We start from the raw sequence: 26,929 nt of genomic DNA, 5'->3' as shown, positions 1-26,929 counted from the left end.
TCTAATAATTCTTTGTATTTCTGTGGTATCCTTTGTGATTAATCCTCTTCATTTCTGATTCTGTTTATGTGTGTACACTCTCTTTTTTTCTTGATAAGTCTAGCTAGGGGTTTATCTATTTTGTTTATTTTCTCAAAGAACAAGCTCCTGATTTCATTTTTTTTCTATTGTTTTATTTCTGATCTGATCTTTATTATGACCCTCCTTCTACTGACTTTGGGTTTCATTTGTTCTTCTTTGTCTAGTTTCTTTAATTGTGATTTTAGACTGTTTTTTGTATTGTTCTTGTTTCTAGAGGTAAGCCTGCATTGCTATGTACTTTCTTCTTAGAAAACTGCCTTTGCTACATTCCACAGGTTTTGGGATGTTGGGTTTTGTTTTCATTTTTCTCCATTTACTGTTTGATTTGTTCACTGATCCATTGATTATGTAAAAGCATGTATTTTAACCTGTATGTGTTTTTAGGTCTTTTGTTTGCTTTGTGTAACTTATTTCTAGTTTCATACCATTGTGGTCTGAGACACTGCTTGATACAATTTCAATCTTTTTGAATTTATTGAGGCCACTTGTGGCCTCGTATGTGATCTATTCTGGAGATCATTCCAGGTACACTTGAGAAAAATGTGTATCCTCCTGCTTTTGGATGGAGTGTTCTGTAGATATCTGTTAAGTCCATTTGGTCTAATGTATTGTTGAGTGCCTGTTTCCTTATTTATTTTCTGCCTGGTTAATCTACTGATGTGAGTGGTGTGTTAAAGTCTCCAAAAATGCAAGTGTTGTAATCTATTTCCTCCTTTAATTCTGTATTTGTTTTACATATTTAGGTGATCCTATGTTGGGTGCATGGATATTTATAATGGTTATCTTCTCTTGTTGGACTGATCCCTTTATCATTATATAATGTCTATATTTGTCTTTTGTTACTTTCTTTGTTTCACAATCAATTTTGTCTAGTATATGTACTGCTAATCCTGCTTTTTTCTCCCTTTTATTTGCATTCAATATATTTTTCCATCCCTTCACTTTAGTCTGTATATGCCTTTGGGTCTGAAATGACTGTCTTGGAGGCAGCATTTAGAAGGGCCTTGTTCCCTTATCCATTCTGCCATTCTATGCCCTTTGATTGGTTCATTCAGTCCATTTACATTTAAAGTGATTATTGATAGATATGTACTTAATACCATTTCATTGTTTTCTGTTTTTTATATCTCTTCTCTATTCCTATCTTCCTCTTACAGTCTCTTGTTATTGATGGTTTTATTTAGTGTTGTAATTGGATTTCTATTTTTTTAATTAATTTATTTTTGTGCTTGCATATTTATTGTGGGCTTTAGTTTTATGCTTACCAAAGGTTCAAAGATAGCTTTTTTACTATGTAATAGTCTATCTTAATTGCTGATTACTCTATTTCATATACAATCTAAAGGTACTTTTCTCCCTTTCTACTTCTTCCTCCTCCTCATTTTTCATATTAGATGTCATAGTCTGCACTTTGTGTGTATCCCTTGACTGATTTTGCGTATAGTTGATTTTGTTTCTTCTGTTTTGTTTTAATTTTTCACTTGCTTGGTAATCACTTGGTCTACTACATTTACTGTGGGTTTATTTTTCACTGGTAAAAGGTATTTAGCTTTAGAGACATTTCCATCTACAGCAATCCCTTTAACATATCATGTAAGACTGGCTTAGTGGTGGCAAATTCCTTCAACTTTTGTTTATCTGGAAATTGTTTAATTCTTGCTTCAAATTTACATGATAATCTCATTGAGCAGAGGATCCTTGGTTGGAAGTCCTTCTGTTTCAGTACATTAAATATATCATGTCACTCTCTTCTTGCCTGAAGTGTTCTGTTGAGAAGTCTGCTGATAGCCTGAGGTGATTTCCATTATAAGTAATCTTCTTTTCTCTCTCTGGCTGCTTTCAACACTCTCCTTACTCTTGATATTTTCCATTTTAATTATTGTATATCTTGGTGTTGTCTTGCTGAGGTTCCTTTTGTTGAGGGATCTCTGAGCTTCCATGACCTGAGTGTCTAGTTCCTTCCCCAGATTGGGGAAGTGTTCAACAATTATTTCCTTGAAGAGACTTTCTATCCTTTGTCCTTCTCTTCTCCTTCTGGTACCCTTATTACGCAAATATTCTTTCATTTGGATTTGTCACATAGCTCTCATCATTCTTTCATTCCTAGAGATCCTTTCTCTCTCTGTTCCTCAGCTTGTTCTCTGATTTTTATTTCATTTACTGTCTCCTCTACATGATCTAATCTACTTTAAAATCCCTCCATTGTATGTTTCATTTCAAATACTGTATTCTTCAGCTCTGAATGGCTCCTTTTCAGGTTTTCTATCTCTTTGTTCAAGTCCTCCCTGGGATTTGAATATTTTTCTGTAAATCCATTAGCATGGATTTTGAAATATTTATCAAGATTGGTGATCTCTGTTTCATTTAGACCTCTTTTGAAATCTTTATCAAGAAGATTGGTGATCTCTGCTTCATTTAGCCCTTTTTCTGGGATTTCTGTCTTGTAGTTTTGATTGAGTCGAATTCTTCTGCCTGCTAATTTTGTCAGGGATTCTTTGTTTCTTCCTTTGTATTAGATGTCTCTGCTATGCTTTGTAGTCTAAAGAGTAATAACTCTATGAAGGAGGTGTGCTATGGTGCCCAGAAGCTCAAGATTCTTTACTCTCTAGTGCCTGGTTCTATTTTTCAAGGGCCCCAGTTGTTGGCATATCTGTGGATGGAGCACATTTTTGTGTGGCTTCTGTAGTGGTCTAAGGCTGGGTGGGAAGTTTACTTGAGCTGCTGCCTTTGTGATCAGCTCAGGAATCTGTCAAGCTTGCTGTGGGCAGTGATGCCCTCTTTCTGGCCTGCAGCAATAGCAGGGCTGCAGGGTTAATGGGGTGGGTAGACTGATGCCCCAGTTGGACACACACCACTGGGTTTGGACACCCGCAGGGAGGAAGGAGCTCTTGGGGCTGGCTCCTCCAGGCACCTGTCTGGTTGGAGTGAAATGGAGCCAAGGAAGCTGGGAGAGTCTCCCTCTGCCTGCCAGGCAGCTAAGTCTGCTGCTGCTACTGGGCCTAGTGGGTTGGTTCCCAGCAGAGCATGCAGAGAGGAGGCTCAGGGCAGCATTGCCAGCAAGGGGGATGGAGTGTGTGGAGCTCCTGAGAGTTCCCAGTCTGTTGGGTGGAGGAAGGTCTGGGGAGGTATCCTCCACCTGCCCTTTCTCCTGAGGAGAGAGTTCCCTCCAACCCTCATCACCTCTGGTGCCCCTGGGTCTCAGGACTGGCAAGTGTGTCTTCCCTCCACACTGGCTGGGGTCTCATTCTTCCAGAGTGTCCCGCCTGCCCCTGGTGTCCAGCCCAATAATCACCATAATCCAATGTAAAATGGGCTCATGCTTCTGGAGCAAATACTCAGGGCAAGGTGTGCAGTGCTCCTGGGCCCCTACACTCTTCCCGCTCCATTCCTTCTCCTATCAGGTGGCTGGTGTTGGGGTGAGGGCTTGGGTCCCACTTGATCTTGGCTTTGTCACCTCACCCTTTTCTGTGTGTTCATCTCTTCTTCCTCAGGTGTAGGGGTCTGTTCTGCAGTCTTAAGGTTGTTTTTAGGTCTAGTTGCATTTGCTGTGTTTTCCTCTTTTATGTGTTTTTGGGAGGAGGTTTCCGTCTTGCCTTCCTATTCCACCATCTTTAATCTGATCAACAACTGCTATTTTTACAATGTTACAATTGCAATTCAGTGGAAAAAGGATGATTCTTTCAATAAATGATGCTAGAACATTTGGATATATTTTATTTTCATGGTGGCAGGTCAGTCACTAAAATCCCATCCACCTCAGAGCGAGTCTGCACTCAGCAAGCCAGTCTCTGCCTCTGAGCCTCTCCAACCCCTGCAGTCATCTCAGTCTCTGTCCTAGGCACTGCCACCACTCCAGCCTCTGCTCTCCTAAAGCTGCACAGCCTAGATTTCATATTCTTTATTATCCTCTTTCCAAGGTCCTGCTTCACTACAGTAATTCTCCCAGGTTTTATCTGGTTAAGAAGGATGTGTAGACTGCAGTGAAAACGGAGTGTGGGGACCAGTGGGTAAGAGTACTAGCCATGACACTTCACTTGATTCACATGCAGAGGTACTGACTGAACACTTACTACATCTTGAAGGGAGCTGGGTTCAAATCCTGGTTCTTCAACTTGGCATTATTGACTTGGACAAATTACTCATCCTCTCTAATTATGTTTCCTTGTCAATCCAGTGCAGATCAATTTGTAGAATCATGATGAGATAATGCACAACAAAGCACTTAACATAGTGCCTCATGCATTTATTGAGTCAGCAAGACATAAATATTAGCTAGAATGCTACTGAGACAGTTAGGAAAATTGCCAGCAATGTTCTCCCAAGAGACTGGGCAGGAAACAGGGCTAGACCTTCTGATTCCTCACTCAGGGGCTCTTCCACAGGCCAAATCTCTTCCTTAAATCTCTGATCTCCCAGTCCCAGGACTGGGTGACATTCAGCTAAGAGCCAAATGATTACTTTGGGGACTTTGGCTTCCTTTTCCATTCACAAGAGGCAGAGAATTGGGAGATGATGTCCACAGCATCCACGTATCACTGTTGCTAGGATGGTGGTGTTGACAATGGGGAGATGTGCCTGGCACACAGAAAGTGGAAAGAAATCTGGTACTTGGCTTTTCTGCCACTGAGACTCTAACCTTCATCATGAAGGGACTGCCAGAGGGCTTGAGTATCTTAATGGGCAGAAGGCTGCTCTGTTTAGAGCAATCTGCCATCAAAGTACGGCAAAGTGCAGTCTTCACAGTACTGAATTGGCCAACAGCAAGCAACTGTCAGCTCCACTGCTTTTCAATTACATCTCCTGGGAGGGCAGTGTTTGCTCTGGATCCCACAATCACCATTTCCCACCATCTGCTTCTCACCCATATCTGGATCAGAATTAGTGGCATTAAAACCATTAAGGTTTGGCATTTTGATTGAATCCAAATAAGTGCCCAATGCTCAAAGTACAAGGCCGGTAAGACAGCCCAAAATGTAATGAGAATACTTCATTATGAGGTTTCATTTATAACTTGCTTCTCCCCACAGCCAAGTGCATGATAAGGAGCATTCCTTTTTGATATTAGCTCAGAAATACTGGCTTCAGAAGAAGAAAGATATGGGGTAATGAAGAGGCTACCAACTTCCTCCTCACCCCAACCAAAACTCAGGCAACTGACTATGCCATGAGTTGGCTCCTGCCAAAAAATGAAAGCAGGGTTAAGTAAGCTGACACAAGTGCATCCAGCATAAGTGAACCCTTGACAGCATCGCGTTTCAACCCAACTGATGACTCGCTTGCCCATTCTTTCATCAAGCATTTGCTGTGCACTATATGCCAGGTCCTGTTGGAGGTACTGGGGTAGGGTGGATAAATGCCATGGTTTCTCCAGAAACTTTAGGTGGTGGCACATATCTCCTTTGAGGATCCACTTTGTAAATATTCCTTACCCAAATAAAAGCTGGGAAGTGGTAACAAATACCATACTACTACAAATAGCCCAGTCCCCAGAAAGGCTTATAACCTTGCCTATTAATGAATCATAGAGAATTCTCCAGAATAAGACATTTCTGTTTAGGGCCTGAGGGTGAGATAAAAAATACTCAGGTAACTGAAGCCCTGCCTTGACTCAGTCAGAGCTGGGGAAATGACATGGAGAAGAAAATGCAAGGTGTGTTCCCCCAGAGAAATGATTCCTAACTTTTCTGCCTTCATAGTTTTATTATGCAGCACAAAACTAACCCAACCTGAAATTGCCAAATAAAGGTAGTGCAAAGCCATCTGAGAAAAGAACTGGCAGCACAGTATATTTGACCTGGGCTTTATTAATACACAGAGCTGCTCCTTACCAGGAGTGAAATTACACTGTGATTTTGAGCTCAAGTATTTGAGCATCTTCTATGTGCCAGGCACCATACTAGTGCTGGAATGAGACACTGAGTCTTTGCCTTCTCGGAATGTATAGTCCAGCAGTGACAATAGATGTTAAACAGGTGTGAGGACTAAGAGAATAAGATAAGTCCCTGAGAAAGTGGCAGTTGAGTTGGTAGGTGAAGGATGCGTAAATGCTGACCAGGGAGAGATGGCATGGAAAACACTGCAGTCAGGAGGTGATCATAGGAGATGCTGCACTGTCAGTCATGTCTCTTCTCTTCTCATCTTCAACTTCTTGCTCTCCACCGGGTCTTTCCCCTCTAGAATGTAAACGTGCTCAAGTCCCTACCATCCTCAAAGCAAAAGAGAACAAAGCAAAACTTCACTGACACCTCTTGCCATTCATATCGTCTTCTCTCTCCCTTTATACGGATGCTCTTGAAAGTGTAATCTGCATTTGGTATGTCCACTTTCTCACTGCAGTCAGTCTCACAATTGACTTTTCTCATTACTCTTCTGTAACTGCCCTAAGTTGTTAAATCCAATGGAAACTTTCCCATTCTTATCTTACTTGACCTCTTCAGCTCTCACTTCTCTCTTGATTCCCTCTCTGCCTTTGATTTCTATGATGCCACCAAACTCTGATTCTCCTACCTCTCAGTGACTACTTTCATTCACCTTCACAGGCTACTCTTCCACACTCCCCAATAAGTAGTGGTGCATTTCAGGGGCCCATCCTTGGGCACTGTTATTAGCTATAAACTGACTATTTCTATCTACAGTTCTGGCAAAGGTCTCATTTGGAAGTCCTGATGTCTGCTGGATAATCCACAGGTACTCCATATTCAATTCCAGCCCAGCTTATTCAAAATTAAACCAATCTCCCCTTTGAGACCTTTCTCCTCTCTGACCTCATTCAGTGAATATCTGCACTACTCACCTATGCCAGAAACCTGATATTCATCCTTGATTCTCTCCTTCTGCTTATTCACTCTCCAGATACAGCTAATCAGTCTCTAAATCCTGAAGATCACACCTCCTAATAATGGGAGCCTGCCCTTCTCTCAGCCCTCACAGGCACTGCTTTAATTCAGTCTTCATCTTGTCTCACCTGGGTTCCTACAATCAATTTCAAATAGTTCTCCCTGCTCTGTGCCTGCTGCTCTTCCAATTCATCTTTAATATTGCTCCCAGTAGGAGCTTTCTAAAATGCTAAACTGGTGATGTTACTCTTGCTTGAACCTGTTCAATGACACTCCATAACTTTCATGATAAAGTTCACCTTTTTTAGCTTTGCACACAAGACACAGTTGAGACCCATACTCTCCCTATCTTACTAGTCTTATGTCTTGCCATTGCGCCAGTTTCTATGATCTTGTTTCCATTTTCCTAAAATATGTTTCCTCCTTTTTATAGAGGCCATACTCTGGGAAACTTCCAAAAATCACTTCCTCACCCAGCCCTTCGCCCCAGTCCTGTGGCTCCCCCTCCTGCAGTAACCTGAGACTGCTTCTTTGATGACCCCCATCATGTTGGACTTCGCTTCCCCCACAGGACTCTGGGCTCCATGGGAACAGACTCTGCATACATGTATTTGTGTTCTCAGAACCTCTACTGTCATTTACTGAACAAATTACAGTATTTTATCATATAAATGGATATATGCATAGGTATGTGTGCCGTGTTTGAAGGCAGAGGGGAAAGGAGTTTACAGTTGTCTAGCATTTAACAATATGCTATAGACTGTGCTAGATACTTTATATGCCCTTGTATTATGATCCTTACTTTATGAGAAAGCTGAGGCTCACAGAGGTTCAGTAATCAGGGTCTGATTTCCTAGCCAGTAAATAGGTGGTAGAGCTGCTATTTTAGCCTAGACTTGTCTGACTGCAAACTCTGGTTTTCTCATCATCCCACACTGCCTCCTCAACTGCCAGGAAGGAGCAGCCGGGTAGAGGAAGAGAGGTGTTGTGTCTCTTACCTGTACGTCTAATGAAAACCCTCAGTGGGTCATGGCACAGGCTTGCAAGCTTCTTCAATTGTGAAATATACCTAGACCATTCAACTTTTAATGTTTTCTTTCCAAAGGTCATCTTTTTAAAACCTGACACCAGTTTTGTAAAGATTCCACTAAGCTTAACGGTAGAGGTATGATGTGAAGGATACCATTTGTCTCAGAGGAGGTATCCTTTCTGGTCACACAGTATATACTTTTTACAGCTATTATCTATTTATTCTATTGCAAAAACTGCTGACTCTATAGAGCGCTGGGTTTCCAGTAGGAAAAGGTGTATGGAATGTGTCAGGGGTGTGGGACTTCCTATAATTGTTGGAATGGAAGAAAAGCAGACAGGAAGAAAGATTCAGCCTAGACACTTGGGAGAAAAATTCTGCTGAAGAGTGGACAGGAAACAAAGACAGTGGAGCCCCAAGGAAAAAAATCAGATAATGCTGACTTCCACCCTAGAAGCCTGGCTGGGCTGGGAGGGGACTATGCCTGATCTTGGAGAGGTTGCCATCCATTCTCAGCAGTTCAGCAGTGCTCTTTCCCTCCTCAGGAGCATCACCAAAGCTTGCCTGTGTTTTAGGAATGTTATCTTTATGGATCCTTTTACCCTTCTGGTGTGGGCACCAAGCCACACCTCTGGCTCTCCACTGCACCTTTCCCACCATCAGTTTAGCTTATAGCTCACCTCTCACCTTCTCTTTAAACCCCACCAGAGAGAAGAGGCTCAGAGAATGAGCTGGCTACAGCATCTGCCAGCTCATTGATCACCAGGGAAGATTTACGGGTCTGGCTGGAGAAATTTCCGCTTTCATGAACAAAAGCTTAATGAATGCCTATCATATGCTTGGCACTGTACCAGCTGGAAGGATGCCCTCTTCTTTGTCATAACCTGTGGTTCCACAGCCTCCTGAAGATGTACACTCAGCTGAATAGGACAACCTGGCACAGACAGAAGGGTCACCCTTTGGCCAAGTTCTTCAGGTGGCTGTTTGCTGGAGCCCGTAAACATAAGGCACACATCCTCCTTTGACACCACTGAAGGTGCAATCAGGAGAGGCACACCAAATGGCTCTCATTATCACAGTTCTGATAGTTTCTTGAGCACATGGAGAGATTAAGAAGTTTGGCCCTTAGTCACCGAGAAAGCTTTTTTGTTTATTTGCTTATTTTCATTTTGTTTTGGACTCAGGGAACATTCAGAGGTTACTGAGTTTGGTTCACCCAAATCAAATGCAAAGCCGCCATGTCCTGATCCCTCCTCCCCACTCCCACTGCACGTCAGCATTCTGACGTTGGAGAATTAGCCAAGTGGTAAAGGTGTCTGCTTCAGATATTATTTGGTTATTTAAAGGGATATGATGTTGACAGCTTTTTTTGTTTGGGAGGGAAAAGGAGGGAGCAGGTCATATGCCTCTGACATTTAAATGTCTAACCTAAAACCTCACGCAATCCCTTTTTTGTCCAAATGATTTACTATTGAGAGAAATGGCAAAGTCATCATCTTCAGGGCATCTGCAAATTGTTTTCAGCCTGAAGAAGGAGCAAAACATAGCTGGGAGGGAAAGTAGAAGAGGGAACACAAAGATTCTCCTGACCCTGCGCCACAGCAGATTGACCCTTTAGTTACCTGAAGGCAGCACTGTGAGCACCATAGGCTGGGACTCATCGGATGCTTGGTTGACCCACTTGCTTGGGTTGCCATGCAGCTGCCACTCTGTCACCTTGCACCAGTACATGCCAGCATCCTCCATCTCCACCTGACGAAGCTTCAGGACAAAGTCTGTAGGAGATGAATGGTAACAGTGCAGGCGTCTGCTGAGCCCCTCTTCACCGTACTCCAGCAAGCCATCATGTTGTAGGTGCACCAACATTTTGCTTCCAGAATTTTCTCTGTTCCAGTACCATATCACAGAGAAAAGGGAGGCTGAGCTGCCGGAACTCTCCAGCCTGCAGCAGAAGTCCACCTCTCTGTGCTCAGTAGCATTTTCTGTCCAGTACACTTTGGAGACACGTACCTTACTTCCTAGGAAGTAAAATGGCAGTAAGTTAGAGAAGAACCCAGGCTTTTCAACCGGACATTTCCTCTGAAAATTCTAATTCTCATTGAGAAGATGCTATGTGATAATCTTTAGACAACAGATCTTTCACACACCCCTTCTTTAACCCTATCTTGCCTGGTAGACCTGCCACTGAGAACCAGCCAGTTTCAATGGGTGCTGTACCCTGCTGCTTTTACTACTCCCTGGCCAACCTTCTCTTCTACTTTTCAGTAGACCATTCAAAACTTCCAGCCCTCCTTTCAAGTCATGTGTTTCACTACTACCCCTCATTCTTAGGAAAGTACCCTCCTCCCACACAGCCAGATATCATCTCAGCTATAAATGCAGGAAAAGGGGAGGCTATTTGAGAGACTGAATATTTTTATACACTCAATGAGATTATTTAAATTATTGGGTTAGACTAAGTTTTAAACAGCTTTTGACATTTACTTACAAATTTTTTCTCTGGTAACCAGCAGGTAAGGGCTTGAAACATAGGCCAGGTAGTTACAAAATAAAGAAATTAGAGTGTGCACTAAAATTTCAGCTCTATGACAAATACATTTACTAATCTATCTTTAAAAGAACAGCTTCATCTGATCCTGGATTCTTTTGTTATTGTTACCATCTTTACTCTCTTCTTCCCTTCATGGAAAAGTATGTGAAATATTAGTTTATATGATACTGTCTCTGCTTCCTCACCTCAAATGACTCCCAACCTTATTGCAATTAGCCTTCCAATCCCATCACTATACCCTGGCCAAGGTCCCAGTGAGGATCTGATTTTCCAGGCTCAAGAGAACCTCTAGTCTTCTTTGTATTCTCTGTGATTTTTGCCACTGAAGTCCATTCTTCTTCTTGAAATCCTCTCCTCTTTTGATTTCAGAGAATGTCCTTCCTACAATTTTGACCAGTTCTCAGTAGCTTTCCCTGAAGCCTCCTCCTTAACTCACTACCTTCACCAGTGTGCCCAGTTGGCTGCCCCCAAGGCTGACCAAACCCGGCCCTTGGATATATTCTCTTGACACCCTTGGTATTTTAAAAGAATTTGAATTGTGAATGTTCTCAAATTGAGCGGTATCACCAAAAAAGAGTTTAGGCATTTCTTGATATACTAAAAGATCAGACAACATTTAGCCCACAGTTCTGAATGAGAAGTGCTGGCTTGAGCTAAGAAGTGGCTGCCTCCTTACAGGGGTGTGCACACACTGTCAAGATTTGGCTTGGACAACCAGGAGAAAGGGATGCCAGCCTCCCAGATGGAGAACACAGTACTCATAAGACTCGCAGGATGGCAGAGATGATAAATGCAATGTGGGACATGCTAAGTGGAGGATTTCTGGGGCATCCAAGTAGAAATGTACAACAGGCTATTGGGTAGAAAGTCCTAGAGCTCAGGAGATCAGGGCTAAGCATAAATACTTAGAACTATTTCACTGATGGTGGTTAGTTGAAATCAAGTCAGTGTTTAAGAAGTTCAGAAGAGACCAGAGAAGGAAAGGAAAAAGGGTCCCAGGATCTAGCCCCGAGGAACAGTCACGTTTAGCAGGGAGAGGATGAAGGGCCAGAAGAGAAAGCTAGAGCGGCAGGAAGAGGTCCCTGCATCAGGCCACTGTTTGGCCCCTGTTGTCCCCAACAGACTGAGCTCCTTAAGGCAAGAGCTGTGCTTTATTTATCTTAGTATTCCTAATTGTCCAATACATAGTAATGCTCATTATAAGCTTACTTTTATGTTATAGTGAAAATAGAATTTTGAGCACCAAGCTAGATTAACTTATTTCCATCATGCTGTTGGATATTGGCCAGTCCCCTAACCTTAGTTGTGACATTCATTTAATTTTAATCAACAGTGGAGGTGACCTAACTAATGCTGAGAGATCTAATTGCCCTGCCCACATTTAGACCGCAGCACTCTTAGGCCAGTGCAAATGGATGGAACCTCTATTACATTTTTAAAGATCTCTTGAGGAAGAGGAGATTCCCTCAGTAAGCCATTCTGACAGTTAACTACTCTTATTTGCCTTATGTTTAGGCAGCCAAATGTTGAAAAGCAATTTCTCCACACATCCCTATAGAGTTGTACAGTTTCTGTTCACAGTGGGAGAAATATGCTTCGTATTACTCTTTCTCTGCCAAAATACAGTAGTGCCCCACTGGAGTGACACAGCTTGTTATTATAGAGATCTGGAGATACAGTACCCTGGATAGCTGCACAGACCAAGCACCAGGCTGATAAGAAAACCAATCAAAGGGATCTTGTTCCCATCCTAGCTCTTCAAAATCTCAGATTGATCCACCTTATGTGAACTGCACCTCCTCTGGTGGGCTACCAGGCCCTGTAGCCACTGTATAGGTGGACACTGTTCCTATGACTCTAGTCTTACTTTTACTTTCACATAATCATTCCATGGAACCACCACCCAAGAGAAGACAACAATCCTACAGGAAGATGTGTGAGAATACACTCCAAAGGTTTACCTGTCGGCCTGAGTTTCAATTCTGTGACACCTGACATCTTTTCTCCAAGCTTGTGCCAAGTGCCATTGGTAGATGAGAGCCATTCCTCTACGGCGCAGTGATATTTGCCCTGATCTCTGTCTTCCACATTCAGAATGTGTAGCTGAAACAAGTCTTGGGAAACTTTCTCCATGTGGAATTTTTGTTTTCTTTGTGGAGTGTGAAATTCATCCCCATATTTTACAACATTGGCTTGGTCTATTTCCAGGATCCTCAGCCAGGATGCATTAGTGGAAATAGGAGAGAAGTACCAAATAATGGATAACTGAAGGTTTCCAGTGGACTGGCACAAGATACTACATTCTATGTCAGTGTTGGAGTTGATGGAGAGTTCTTGGACTTGACGGCTTGAATTCACTTTTAGCTTGCTCTCTAAATTAAAAGAATGGTAACATTTACTTTTGTTACTTAGCTTGAACCTGGAATTTTAAGGTAGAAGGGACATTAGCAGTCAATGAGGGCAAGGCCTCCTACAGCCATCAGATGTGTGACTCTCCCTTTGGCAGCCTCACTACCTGCCCATTTAGCCTCTGAACATCTCTCTACCTAACAAAGTAACTCATTCCATATTTGGACAGCTCTGCCACCAGAGAATTCTTTCCAACATCAAGTTGAATTTTACCTCTCCCTACTGCCATCCACTGGTTCTGATTCTACCCTTGCCAGAGGAGTTGAATCTCTTTCACATGATAATGGTTCAGTATTTTAGCATAGACATTGTCTCTTCTATAGCATTTCATAAATCCAACTGTGAGAAAGTGGCCCTGTTAATGCTTTGTCTGTGTGTTCACTGTCCAGGGTACACTTGGATTCACAACTTGCCAAAGTCTAGTTGATCTGCCTTCAAACATGGGTAAACAAAAGGAAGTTGTATGTGAGCTATTAAATTGTACATCTCTTTGTGAGAGTATCATAGAGATATGGAGTCGACTACCCTTTAACCCTAGCAGCTGTCTACTTTGTCAGTTCCTAATCTTATCCTAACTTCTTGCTGACATCACCAATTCTACTTTTGTGACTGCATACTGATGTTGCCAGTAGGTTCCTTTCCTCTTCCTTCAACAAACATTTATTAAGTACATACTATCTTATGTACTGGACTAGTCTACACTCTGTGGATACCTGCCCTCAGTGGTTTCACAGTCTAGAGGGATAAACTAGTACAGGGACAGAGGCATAGAGATTATAGGATTGTGCCATCCAAGCAGGGCAGACATATGCAGAAGTGGCTATCAGAGCACAAAGCCAGGCCATCTACCCAAATACGGGAGTGAGGGAGGCTTATTGGAGGAGATTTCACTAAGTCTTAAGGGTTAACAGGAATTCGTCTAATGAATAAGAGGCCAAAGATTTCCATACAAAAGAAGCAACTTGAACAAAGAGTTTAAAAGTGAGAAACGGGGATTAAACAAGATGGCAGTGTGAGAAGTAAGGCAGAAACCTCTCAAAACCATCTATAACATGAAAATACAGCAAATACAACTAATCTTGAAAGAGCAACCAGAAAGAAGACTGCAAAAGATGGCCTGCATCTGGAGAAAAAAGACCTTATAGAAATGAGTAAAGTAGCAAAGCTTCACTATGGCAGGATCCAAGCCCTCCCCCAACCCCAGCTCACTGCTGGAAGAGAAATGGAGAGTAGAAGCCTAGGACTGCTAAATACCCACTGCTGGAGATCTGCTCCAGGAACACAGACCCACATTACATGATGCTCTGGACATTAGAGGTGTTGGAAAGCAAAGACAGGTGGAATACTCAGAGACTCAGATTCCAGCCACTTGTGGAGAACAGGTACCCACAACCAGCCACTCTGGGACAAAAGAAAGGTGGGCACTTTGAAAGACATCCCAACAGTGAGAGGGCTGCTAAAAGGCAAGGATAACACAGAGCTTGCTGCTCAGGAGAAAGGACAGGTGGACGAAATCATCCCGGCACACTCAGCCCAGCAGGTTGGGAAGTTTCAGGAGCTTCATGCACTACATCTCCTGGCTGGCAACACAGTGCCAAAGCCACCAACTGTGATACACAACCTGCCACTCCTTCCTCCCAGCCGGCACTGGTTCACAAAGCTGCTGCCCCTGCCATCAAGCCAGGCCAGAGGGCAGCCCCACCTACAGCAGGTACAGGGGCAGAGCACAGACATTCCCCCTTGCATGCCTGGACTGCTGGCCCTGCAGCTGAGAAGCAGGAAAGTGCTCTTTTCTCCCAGCAGGCACTGGGGCCATGTGCCTGCAACCCCTGCCATCGTTCCAGGGGCTGGGCAGCTCCACAGAGTAGAGCTTCTGGGCACTAGAGGGTGCCACCAGCACAAAGTTATTATTCCACAGTAATCATTAGTAATATGAAATGGTAAGAGAAACTGGTAGAAACCAAAATACCTCAAATAGCATAAAGAGGGTTAAGTGAAACTGAAAAACCAATCTTCCTGATAAATACGTTAAAATAAAAATCATAAACATGCTCGCAGAGCTACAGAAAAATATTCAAGACTATAGGGAGGACTTCAAGAAATAGACATAAACTTTGAAAAATACAGTATCTGAAATGAAACCTAAAATGGATGGAGTTAGAAGCAGATTAGATGTAGTAGAAGAGATAGTAAATGGAATTGGAATTAGAGAAGAGGAATATGAAGAAGCTGAGGTACATAGAGAAAAAAGGATCTCTAGGAATGAAAGAATATTGAGAGAACTGTGTGACCAATCCAAATGGAATAATATTCACATTATAGGCATATCAGAGGAAGAAGAGAGAAAAAAGGGGATATAAAGTGTGCTTGAAGAGGTAATTGGGGAAGGAGATAGTCTCTCAGGCCATGGAGGTGCACAGATCTCCCAACACAAGGGACCCAAGGAAGACAACACCAAGACATATAGTAATTCAAATGGCAAAGATCAAGGACAAGGACAGAGTATTAAAAGCAGCCAGAGAGAGAAAAAAGGTCACATACAAAGGAAAGCCCATCAGGCTATCATCAGACTTCTCAGCAGAAATCTTACAGGCCAGGAGGGAGTGGCATGATATATTTAATGCAATGAAACAAAAGGGCCTTGAACCAAGAATACTCTACCCAGCATGATTATCATTTAAATTTGAAGGAGGGATTAAACAATTTCCAGATAAGCAAAAGCTGAGATAACTTACTTCCCACAAACCATCTCTGCAGTGCATTTTGGAGGGACTGCTATAGATGGAAGTCCTAAGGCTAAATATTTGTCACCAGAGAAATAAAACCAAAGTAAATGAAGTAGATCAATTAATTATTAACCAAATGCAAAATTAAATCAACTACACACAAAGCCAGTCAAGGGATACACAAAGAGTACAGAATAAGACACCTAATATATAAAGAGTGGAGGAGAATGAAAAGGTTGTGTTTGAAATAGCATAACAAGCGAGTTAAGTTAGACTGATAGTAAAGAAGCTGCCCTTGAACCTAGTAACCATGAATCTAAAGTTTACAATGGCAATAAGTACATTACCTATCAATAATCACCCTAAATGTAAATGGTCTGAATGCACCAATCCGAAGACACAGAGTTACAGAATGGATAAAAAAGCAAGACCCATCTCTATGCTGCCTACAAGAGACTCACTTCAAACCCAAACACATACACAGACTAAAAGTGAAGGGATGGAAAAAGATATTTCATGCAGACAATAGGGAGAGAAAAAGCAGGTGTTGCAGTACTTATATCAGACAAAATAGACTTCAGAACAAAGAAAATAACAAGAGACAAAGAAGAACATTACAAAATGATAAGGGAGGCAATCCAACAAGAGGATATAACCATTATAAGTATAAGTATCTATGCACCCATGATAGGAGTACCTAAATATGTGCAACAAATACTAAAAGAATTAATGGGAGAAGTAGAGTGCAATGCATTTATTTTAAGAGACTTTAACACACCACTCACTCCAAGGGACAGATCAACCAGACAGAAAATAAGTAAGGAGACAGAGGCACTGAACAACACATTAGAACAGATGGACCTAACAGACATCTACAGAACTCTCCACCCAAAAGCAGCAGGATACACATTCTTCTCAAGTGCACATGGAACATTTTCAAGAATAGATTACATACTAGGCCACAAAAAGAGCCTCAGTAAATTCAGAAGGATTGTAATTGTACCAAGGAGTTTCTCAGATCACAAAGGTATGAAACTAGAAATAAATTATGCAAAGAAAACAAAAAAGTCCACAAACACATGGAGCCTTAACAACATGCTCCTAAATAACCATTGGATCAATGACCAAATTAAAACAGAGATCAAGCAATATATGGACACAAATGAAAACAATTCAACACCCCAAAATCTGTGAGATGCAGCGAAGGCAGTTCTAAGAGAAAAATATATAGCAATACAGGCTTACCTCAAGAAAGAAGAACAATCCCAAATGAACAGTCTAAACTCACAATTAATGAAACTAGGAAAAGAAGAGCAAATGAGGCCCAAAGTTAGTAGATGGAGGGGAATAATAAAGATAAGAGCAAAAATAAATAAAATTGAGAAGAATAAAACAATAGAAAGAATCAATGAAACCAGGAGCTGGTTCTTCAAGAAAATAAACAAAATAGATAAACCCCTAGCCAGACTTATCAAGAAGAAAAAGAAAGTCTATACATATAAAGAAAATCAGAAATGAGAAAGGAAAAATCACTACAGACACCACAGAAATACAAAGAATTATTAGAGAATACTATGAAAAATTATATGCCAACAAGCTGGATAACCTAGAATAAATGGATAACTTTCTGGAAAAATACAACCTTCCAAGACTGGCTCAGGAATAAACAGAAAATATGAACAGACAATCACCAGCAATGAAACTGAATTGGTAATAAAAAAACTACTTAAGAACAAAATCCCTGGACCAGATGGCTTCACCATTGAATTTTATCAAACATTTAAGGAAGACCTAATACCCATCCTCCTTAAAGTTCGCCAAAGAGTAGAAGAAGAGGGAATACTTCCAAACTCAATCTATGAGACCAGCATCACTCTAATATGCAAACCAGGCAAAGACACCACAAAAAAATAAAATTACAGACCAATATCCCTGATGAACACTGGTGTAAAAATACTCAACAAAATATTAGCAAACCAAATTTTAAAAATAAATCAAAAAGATCATCCATCATGCCAAGTGAGATTTATTCCAGCAAAGCAAGGATGGTACAATATTTGAAAATCCATCAACATTATACATATCATCAAAAAGGACAAAAATCACTTTATCATCTCAACAGATGCTGAAGAAGCATTAGACAAAATTCAACATCCATTCATGATAAAAACTCTCAACAAAATGGGTACAGAGGACAAGTACCTCAACATAATAAAGGCCATATATGACAAACCCACAGCAAACATCATACTTAAGAGTGAAAAGTTGAAAGCTTTTCCTCAAAGATTGGGAATAAGACAAGGATGCCCACTCTCCCCACTTTTATTCAACATAGTATTGGAGGTCCTAACCACGGCAATCAGACAACACAAATAAATAAAAGGTATCCAGATTGGTAAAGAAGAAGTTAAACTGTCACTGTTTGCAGCTGACATGATGTTGTACATAAAAACACTTAAAGAATCCATTCCAAAACTACTAGAACTAATAACTGAATTCAGTAGAGTTGCAGGATACAAAATTAATATACAGAAATCTGTTGCATTCCTATATACTAACAATGAACTAACAAAAAGAGAAATTGGGAAAACAATTCCATTTACAATTGCATCAAAAAAAAAGTAAAATACCTGGGAATAAACCTAAACAAGGAAGTGATTGACCTTATACCCTGAAAATCACAATATGCTCATGAGAGAAATTATAGAAGATAGCAATAAATGGAAATACATACTGTGCTCATGGATAGGAAGATTTAATATTGTCAAAAAGGCCATTCTGCCTAAAGAAATCTATAGATTCAATGCAATCTCTATCAAAATACCAACAGCATTCTTCAACAAACTAGAACAAATAGTTCTAAAATTCATATGGAAGCACAAAAGATCCCAAATAGTCAAAGCAATCTTGAGAAGGATAAATAAAGCTGGGGGATTCTGATCCCCAACTTCAAGCTACGATGCCACAGTAATCAAGACAATTTGGTACTGGCATAAGAGCAGACCCATAGACCAATGCAACAGAATAGAGAGCCCTGATATAGACCCAAACATATATGGCCAATTAATATGTGATAAAGGAGCCATGGATATACATTGGGGAAATGACAGCCTCTTCAACAACAGGTGTTGGCAAAATTGGACAGCTATGTGTAAGAGAATGAAACTGGAGTACTGTCTAACTCCATACACAAAAGTAAACTTAAAATGGATTAAAGACCTGAATGTAAGTCATGAAACCATAAAACTCTTAGAAGACAGCATAGGTAAAAATCTTTTGAATATAAACATGAGCAACCTTTTCCTGAACACATCTCCTCAGGCAAGGGAAACAAAAGCAAAAACGAATAAATGGGACCACATCAAGCAAAAAAGCTTCTGTACAGCAAAGGACACCATCGGCAGAACAAAAAGGCATCCTACAGTGTGGGAGGATATTTGTAAATGACATATCTGACAAGGGGTTAACATCCAAAATATATAAAGAACTCACATGCCTCAACACCGAAAAAGAAAATAACCTTATTAAAAAATGGGTGGAGGATATGAACAGATAATTCTCCAAAGAAGAAATTCAGATGGCCAACAGACACATGAAAAGATGCTCCACATTGCTAATCATCAGGGAAATGCAAATTAAAACCACAATGAGATATCACCTCACACCGGTTAGGATGGCCAACATAGAAAAGACTAAGAACAACAAATGCTTGTGAGGATGCAGAGAAAGTGGAACCCTCCTACACTGCTGGTGGGAATGTAAGCTAGTTCAACCATTGTGGAAAGCAATATAGAGTTTCCTCAGAAAACTAAAAATAGAAATACCATTTATCCCAGGAATTCTACTCCTAGGAATTTACCCAAAGAAAACAAGATCCTAGATTCAAAAAGACCTATGTACCCCTATGTTTATTACAGAACTATTTACAATAGCCAAGATTTGGAAGCAACCTAAGTATCCACGAGTAGCTGAATGGATAAAGAATATGTGGTACATATATATAATGGAATATTATTCAGCCATAAGAAGAAAATAAATCCTACCATTTGCAACAGCATGGACGGAGCTACAGGGTATTATGCTCAGTGAAATAAGCCAGGTGGAGAAAGACAAGTACCAAATGATGTCCCTTATTTGTGGAGGATAACAACGAAGCACAACTGAAGGAACAAAACAGCAGCAGACCAAGAAAGGACTAGTGGTTACCAAAGGGATGGGGGTAGGAGGGCTAGTGGGGAGGGTGGGAGAAGGGGATTAAAGGGCATTATGATTATAACACATAATGTAGGGGGGTCATGGGGTAGGCAGTATAGCACAGAGAAGACAAGTAGTGACTCTACAACATCCTACTATACTGATGGACAGTGACTGCAAGGGAGTGTGGAGGGGTGACTTGCTAATGTTGCTCATGTGAAACCTTTATAAAATTATATATCAATGATACCTTAATACAAATAAATAAATAAATAAACCAACAAACAAATTAATAAATAAAAAAGAGTCACAAGTTAAATTTTACAACCAAAAAAAACAATGAGAGAGAATATTGAATATTGAGGAACTGCAAGGAGTTCAGTGTGGCTGGAGCTCAAATTCAAGAAATAAATTAGGAAGAGATGATGCTGGAAAGACATAAAGGTACTGGATCATAAAGGACCTTGTACACTGTGCTATGGGAGGATGGACATGTGGTGGACATGGAGGAGATGTGGATGATACAGCTTCCTCAGTTGGATCACTGGTGGATGATGGGGACATAGAGGACAATGTAGGACATAGAGGACATAGGGACAATAATGGTGCACTGATGTTTTGACATTATGAGTGTAGACATGTCTTGTGGGCAGTTGAATAGATGATCCTGGAGATCAGAAGAGAAGTCTTTCAGGATAATGGATTTGGGAGTTGTCAGTATATAGGTTGAACCCATGGGTAGGATTAAGCTCACTTTCAGAGACTATATAAATGAGACGGCAGCAAGCTAAGAATGAAACCTAAAGGAATGCATGGGTGGAGGAGGATTCTGCAAAGGAGAGTGAGAAGGAACAGTCAGAGTGTTAGGAAGGAAACCAAGAAAACCTTGTGTCATGAAGCCAAAAAAAAGGAGTTTCAAGAAGAAAAGATTAGGCGAATAATTTCAAATACCACAGAAAAGATAAGTAAATTAAGGTATGAGTTAATGAACAAGGAGATCATTACTATTACCAAAACTGTTGCCCAGCAGCTGAGCTAGTAATGAGAGCTGCCATGTTTGGGCATCTGCACTGTTCTAGACACATCATGTATGTCACCACCCTTAAACTGCATCAGCAGTTTGCAGAAGGGGCCTGGACAGACTGTCTTGTCCAAGGCTGTGCTGCTCTCCAGGGCTCATCAGACCTAAATGACTCAGAGGCTCTTGAAGATCCATGACACAGCAGAACTTTGTCCAGGTTGTATGGCAATCCTCACCTCTACACTATTACCAATTGGCAAAATAAATTACATTTGACTATAATCACAAATTCCCTCTTATACAATAACACATTAAAATATGATGATAAATGTATTCTAATGGAATTTACATTTTCCATACCACTAGGGGAGACATTCCAAACATTCAATGACTGGTAAGGCGCAGGCAGTGATCGATCTGAAAGAATGCCTCATCACTGCAGTTGGTCCCAGAGACCCAGTTGTGCCATGTGGTGCCCTTTGGTTGCTAGGTGGTGGGGACTTATGGGAAGATGGGGACAGGGTATGGAGTAAGGGTTGTTATTAGTCAGTGTGGAAGTATTTCAGTATTTTAACAACCAGTATGGCCATCCTGTGCATAGTAACTTATATTAATAACTTAAGCCTGGATATCACTTATATATATGCTTGTTTACATAGTACAAACATTGGAAGAAGGTATTTTATGCTTTAATTCTGTAAGTTACCCAAAGTGGGAGGAATCAAAAAAAAAAGCTGGGATTAATTTCAAGTGGTGCCTACCTGGTAAAGTGATGTTTATCCTGAGAGGGTGAGAGATGGCAAGAGCCCGCACCGGGCCATGTGTGCACAGGGACCTTCTGTCATAAACTTCAACTTTACACTGGTAAAGTCCCGCTTCTTCCTCAGTGGCATCATGGATTAGGAGGTAAGAATGAAATGAAGACCGTGAAACTTTCGTCTTCTTTTGGAACTGGGATAGCAAATCCCCCCATTCAATGGTGCCATTATAGGTGATTCGAATAAGCTGATGGAAGACTTGCGATCTGGCTGGCTGGAACTGCCATGTCACAGTGAGTGGCACCCTGAGGTCAGAGAAGCCAGCCCTGACAAGGCAAGACAGGTCAAAGGTGTTGGTTAATTTCACTTGTGGTTGACGGCTCATCAGATGAACTTGTAAACTTGACTCTGTATGCAGAAATGCAGAACACAATTCTATTATGTTTATTAAATCAAAATACAGTACTTCCAAGTTTTCCTAGTCACCATCTCTTCCCATTGAACTATGCATTCAAACACAGGGAGTATTAAATATTTTGGGGTAGATGTTGATTCACAGTACAGTCTGTTCTGAATTCTGACCTCAATTTTCTAAAGTTGACCCTCTTCTAAGAGTGTTCTCAGCAGTGACAACAAATGAGCAGTGTTTCTCCAGTCTGCTGCTTAGACAGCTGCTACTGAGTAGGCAGAGCACTCCGCAGCCCCAGGGGCTGGCCCCCTTTCCTCACCCCCATTCCTGGGCTCAGTATCAGTCTTTTGCACATGCTAGAAGAGACTGTCCCAGGGCTGCAGCTGTTGACAGCCTGAGTGTTTGGAACTGAGCTTCACTCGGCATATCTCTTCTCTAAATCTACTTCAGTTCCATAGGATTTTGTTTTTAGCCTTGACAACTAACTTACAAGTTGCACCCTAAAGACGATCTTTATAAAGCCAAGTAAACTTTAGAGATTGGTTGACAGACATGGTAGCCAGAGACTATGCTCTGTGTACACATACTGTAACTAGGGGATTCAGGAGTACACCCTCCAGTTCTACCACATTCCACTGCACAAGGCAGGTACTGATGATATGCAAGTTCAGAAAAGGATTTCTTTGACACTTACCCAGAGATTTTACAGTGACCGACATCTTCTGAGTCCAGCTCAGATCTGTGGCCTGGTTCCAGGTCCTCTCAGACACCCTGCACTCATAGGTGCCACTGTCCGCAATGGTGGCAGAGAAGATCTCCAGCTGGAAGGTGGCCCAGTCCATTTTCTCCAGCCTTGCGTTGCCATGGTCACTGAGCTCCCCATAGGAAGCGCCGAGCCGCACTGTGCCATCCGGCTTCATACCAGCCACAAACTCTGGCTGGGTCTGGCCATGGGGGATGTGCCACCAGTTCACAAACAAAAGACTTTCATCTCCATCTGCCTGGCAGAGAAGGGTTAAGGCCTCTCCTTCCCACACTGCCTGCTGCTTGTTCTTGGTAGACACAATCACACTTCTCACTATGGATTACAGATTTTAGAAGAAAAAAGTATGTCAAGTAAATGAAAATTTTCTAAAACAGTGAAATATCATTGATCAGGCCTTAACTAATTTGTAAAAAATCAGATCAGGATGTCTATTCCTAGCAAAAGATTTGCTATACTCTTAAATAGTGGAAACAAGACTTCAGAAAGAGTATCAGGAGACCTTATTTACACTTGTTATTATTTATCCTTAATTTTAGTGATTTGTTAAAATGGCCCTTCCTTAAGAACATCTAGTTGAGAAAACATCTGGTAATATTTTGTTAAATTAAATAGGATGGGTGTATGAGCCTAAAAGGAATGAAGCTGTGTTTATTTAAATTTTTATTTTTTTGGAATTCAGTCTTGCACAGTTCAAAACGACCTTCCTCTCCCTACTCATCTTTTCTCAGTTGGTATCTGTTTTGAGTGGAGAAGTGCTGTTCCAAATACTAGAGTAAAAACAATTACTTGGGGGGGTAATACATATATATGTATTTATATATTTTTCTTTTTAAAATCATACATAATATGTTATCAGTTGAAGGGAGAGGCTTCTTATATGTGAACTACATTGTAAAACTTTAAATGTCAATCTGGCTCCTAGATGGGAAATTCAAGATGTATAGAAATGCAGATATTCATTCAACAGACACTTCCTGTGCCAGGCCCTGTCCTGGGAGCTTTGTGGGCAAGGCAAAGACCTGGACTCATGTTTAAGGCTAAGGTCCCTAGAGTCAGAATTATCTTGGGCATAACTGACCTCTCTGGCCCTCAGTTTTCTTTCCTGTAAATATGGGGACAGAAAAAGCACCCATCTTATTGCATTGTTGAGGGGACTAAATGAATGGCATATACATAGGACTTAGCCTGGAGGGCAAGGGGAAAGCACCCAGTCATGCTTAGTGCTCAGCATTGGTATGTAATGATAGGCACTAGTGAAAGTAGAGGTAGTTCAAAGCCAAAAGAAAAAAACAAAATAAAACTAGGATTAGAAATCTAAATAAGATCTAAATGAATCTGCAAATTGTTCTTCCCCATTGAGCAAGTTCAGTCTTCTACTGCTTTATGTGTATATGTATATAAGTTACAAAGGCAGAATGAAGGTTAATATCCACAAATAATATTTATTATTAATATTAAGTAAATAATTATATATATTATATGTGTGTGTGAATATATATATATATACTTATCCAGAGATTTTACAGTGACTGACATCTTCTGAGTCCCCATATATATATATACACATATATATACATATATATATATACACACACACATATCTGTATTAAAAGCATGATTATATATTTAAGTTTGTTTCAAGTTAAACAGACCTGTAACAAGTTTAGAAATTATGGGGGAAATTATTACTCATAATCTCACTATTCTATTACCATGATTAGTTTCATAATAGTTTCAACCATTATGATTTTTTTAAAATGAGGTGTACTCAGTTCATCGTAGTCATTACTGCCTCTTGGCAAGAAGTAATAAACTTACCAATGTGTGTAAGTCACCCACATACAGTGGTAGTGAGTACCCCTTGGCTATTTGAAATATTCATAGAATGATAAAACTCTGCTCACATTTCAAGTAATAGTTTGACTTTCAAAACCAAATGTTCAACAGGATCCCTAATAAATATGCTGATAAGTTGTTCTGCTTCTATTTATTAGGCCCACTTTGGACTTTAGCCTATATAAAGAACTATTTCTAGCTTCAGAAGACCACCCCACTGATAGGTTATGTTCTGTGCACCATGAAGCACACCTTTCAATCTTTTTGGCACAAATTCCCATGCACTGAGTTTAAGGAAGGTTTGCAGGTATGTTCTAGGGGAGACTGAGATGCATGAAGCAGAGATTAAGCTCTATGTAAATATGTAAACTTGCCTACATAGTTTTTACTGAATCCTAGAAAGTTAGACCAAACATTTAGTGTGAAAACTAACACCAACACACTCCCTGGCTTGCCACCCTAGGCCAAAGTTTGTGCATCTAATTAATCTTTCTGGACTTAGAATTTAATACCCAGCCCAGGGAATTCTAATATTATTTGTGGATTTGTCTGTTTTCTATCCACACATAAGGCACTACTTATTCAAGTACATTGAAGGTCACCCAACATTTGTAAACCAAAAGAGAGCTGAGTGACCTTTCAGTGTCATGCCTGCAGATAGACCCATTTGGACCGGCGTCTCACCAAATCACAGAAAAATGCAGGGAACAGAATTTGCCCACTATCATTTACCTCTTCATTTCTTATTCTGAGTCATGGTTTGATACAGCATTAAGATTTAGTATCATTCTTTGGGTCAGGTTAAGATAGTAGAGGAATGACATAAGGCATGAGAAGGATGTTGGAGGAGTGGGGGTATAAGCGGTTGCTTATTCCTCAAGAAAGCAAAGTGTCTTCCTCTCCTCTTAATCTACTCACATTACACCCATGATGAAAGAAGACAGAGGATGACTTCATTAATACAGATATTCTCGCTTGAAGAAAAACCCAGTGTACAAAAATTCGGATTAGCAGTAAATAGAATCAAAGCCTCTAAGACAGCAACAAGGGACTTTAGGACCATCTAATTGTATGTCATTCTTCTACATTGGAAAAAGCCGAAATTTAGAGAAGAAGTGGCCTGCCCATGGTTATGACCCACTTAGTGGCTCAGGAATAGGACTTAGGTCTTCAGGCAGTTTGGCTGCTTCCCTTTACTCCACTTCACCTCAAAGTGACCTGATTGAGACCCGACTCCATGCACGCAACCTGTACTCACAAAGACAGGGATCTGAAAGCAGCCAGGCTCATCTGGGCCCGACCTCATGTACCTGCCAGCCTCCTTAGATGCATGTGGCTGTCTGGTGACTGCTTTCTCTGAAGCACCTGCCAGGAGCCCATCTGAGTTCTTGTCACCTCAGCCACTGCACATCTGTAAACACCTTCCTCCTCTGGGCCTGCAGAGAAGATCTTGAGAGAGAAAGTCTTGGGGCTTAACTTTGAAACCTGGAGCCGTCCTTGACTTGCTTTCTCCTTGTAGTCTTCCTTCAGGTTCAGAACTCCATCAGCATCAATGTGGGCCATTTCAACACCGTTGAAGAACCAAACGCCCTGCAACTGAGGGGCCTGGTTACTGCCTACCACCAGGCAAAGCAGTTCTAAGGGATTCCCTTCAGTAAATGCGCTCTCAGCTATGATGTTAACTTGAAAATCTTTCACTAGGAAACAAAAACAAGGCAGGTATTTAGAGAGACCACTGTGCTTGTCCTTTTAGTTCCAAAGAGAGATGGTATCTTCTGTAAGGCTAGTACAGGCATTGAATTTCATGGTGCGAGTCCAGTTTTGAGGAGTAGGTAAGCCAATGAAATACCTAGAGTTGAAAACCTTTAAATCACCCAGGAAAATTGGCATACATGGTTTTCTAAATGCAATCCTTTCAAGCAAGATATATGCATAGATATATAAAGCATATGGTAATGTACCTTTTAAAAATAAGAAACTATACTGGATTTCTATAAATTGATTCTTGCTCTCTTTTTTTGGCTAAGATTATTCAGTGGAATTTTTCTACATTAAAAAGCACATGTGATGAGGATTAAAGATGGTGGCGTGAGAGGTGAGACAGAGGCTTCCTCCTAAAACCACATATAATAGGAAAATATAATTAATACAACTAATCTTGAAAGAGCAACAGGAAAGAGGGCTGCGCCAGACTGCATACAGCCGGAGAAAAGAATGAATACAACACCTGAGAAAGATTCAAATGAAATTGACTTCAAAAATATTCCTGAAAGGGATTTCAAAATAAAAATCATTAACATGCTCATGGAGGT

General features: G+C 40.9%; 1 protein-coding gene across 1 annotated transcript in view; it reads right to left on the bottom strand.

The window, feature by feature from the left end:
• The window catches only part of CD101 (CD101 molecule), a 55,048-nt gene that overhangs the window by 7,387 nt on the left and 20,732 nt on the right, over window positions 1-26,929 (bottom strand). The window contains exons 4-8 of the mRNA XM_036924466.2: window positions 25,928-26,314; window positions 22,710-23,093; window positions 21,610-22,014; window positions 12,460-12,870; window positions 9,570-9,965 (exon numbers count right to left, since the gene is read on the bottom strand). Coding sequence (XP_036780361.2) covers window positions 9,570-9,965; window positions 12,460-12,870; window positions 21,610-22,014; window positions 22,710-23,093; window positions 25,928-26,314 — 1,983 coding nt within the window. The remainder of the gene's footprint in view (window positions 1-9,569; window positions 9,966-12,459; window positions 12,871-21,609; window positions 22,015-22,709; window positions 23,094-25,927; window positions 26,315-26,929) is intronic.

Source organism: Manis pentadactyla, chromosome 4 (assembly GCF_030020395.1).
Source record: "Manis pentadactyla isolate mManPen7 chromosome 4, mManPen7.hap1, whole genome shotgun sequence".
Lineage (NCBI taxonomy): Eukaryota > Metazoa > Chordata > Mammalia > Pholidota > Manidae > Manis > Manis pentadactyla.
The sequence above is the reverse complement of the archived record's forward strand: the minus strand, read 5'-3'. Positions and strand labels throughout refer to the sequence as shown.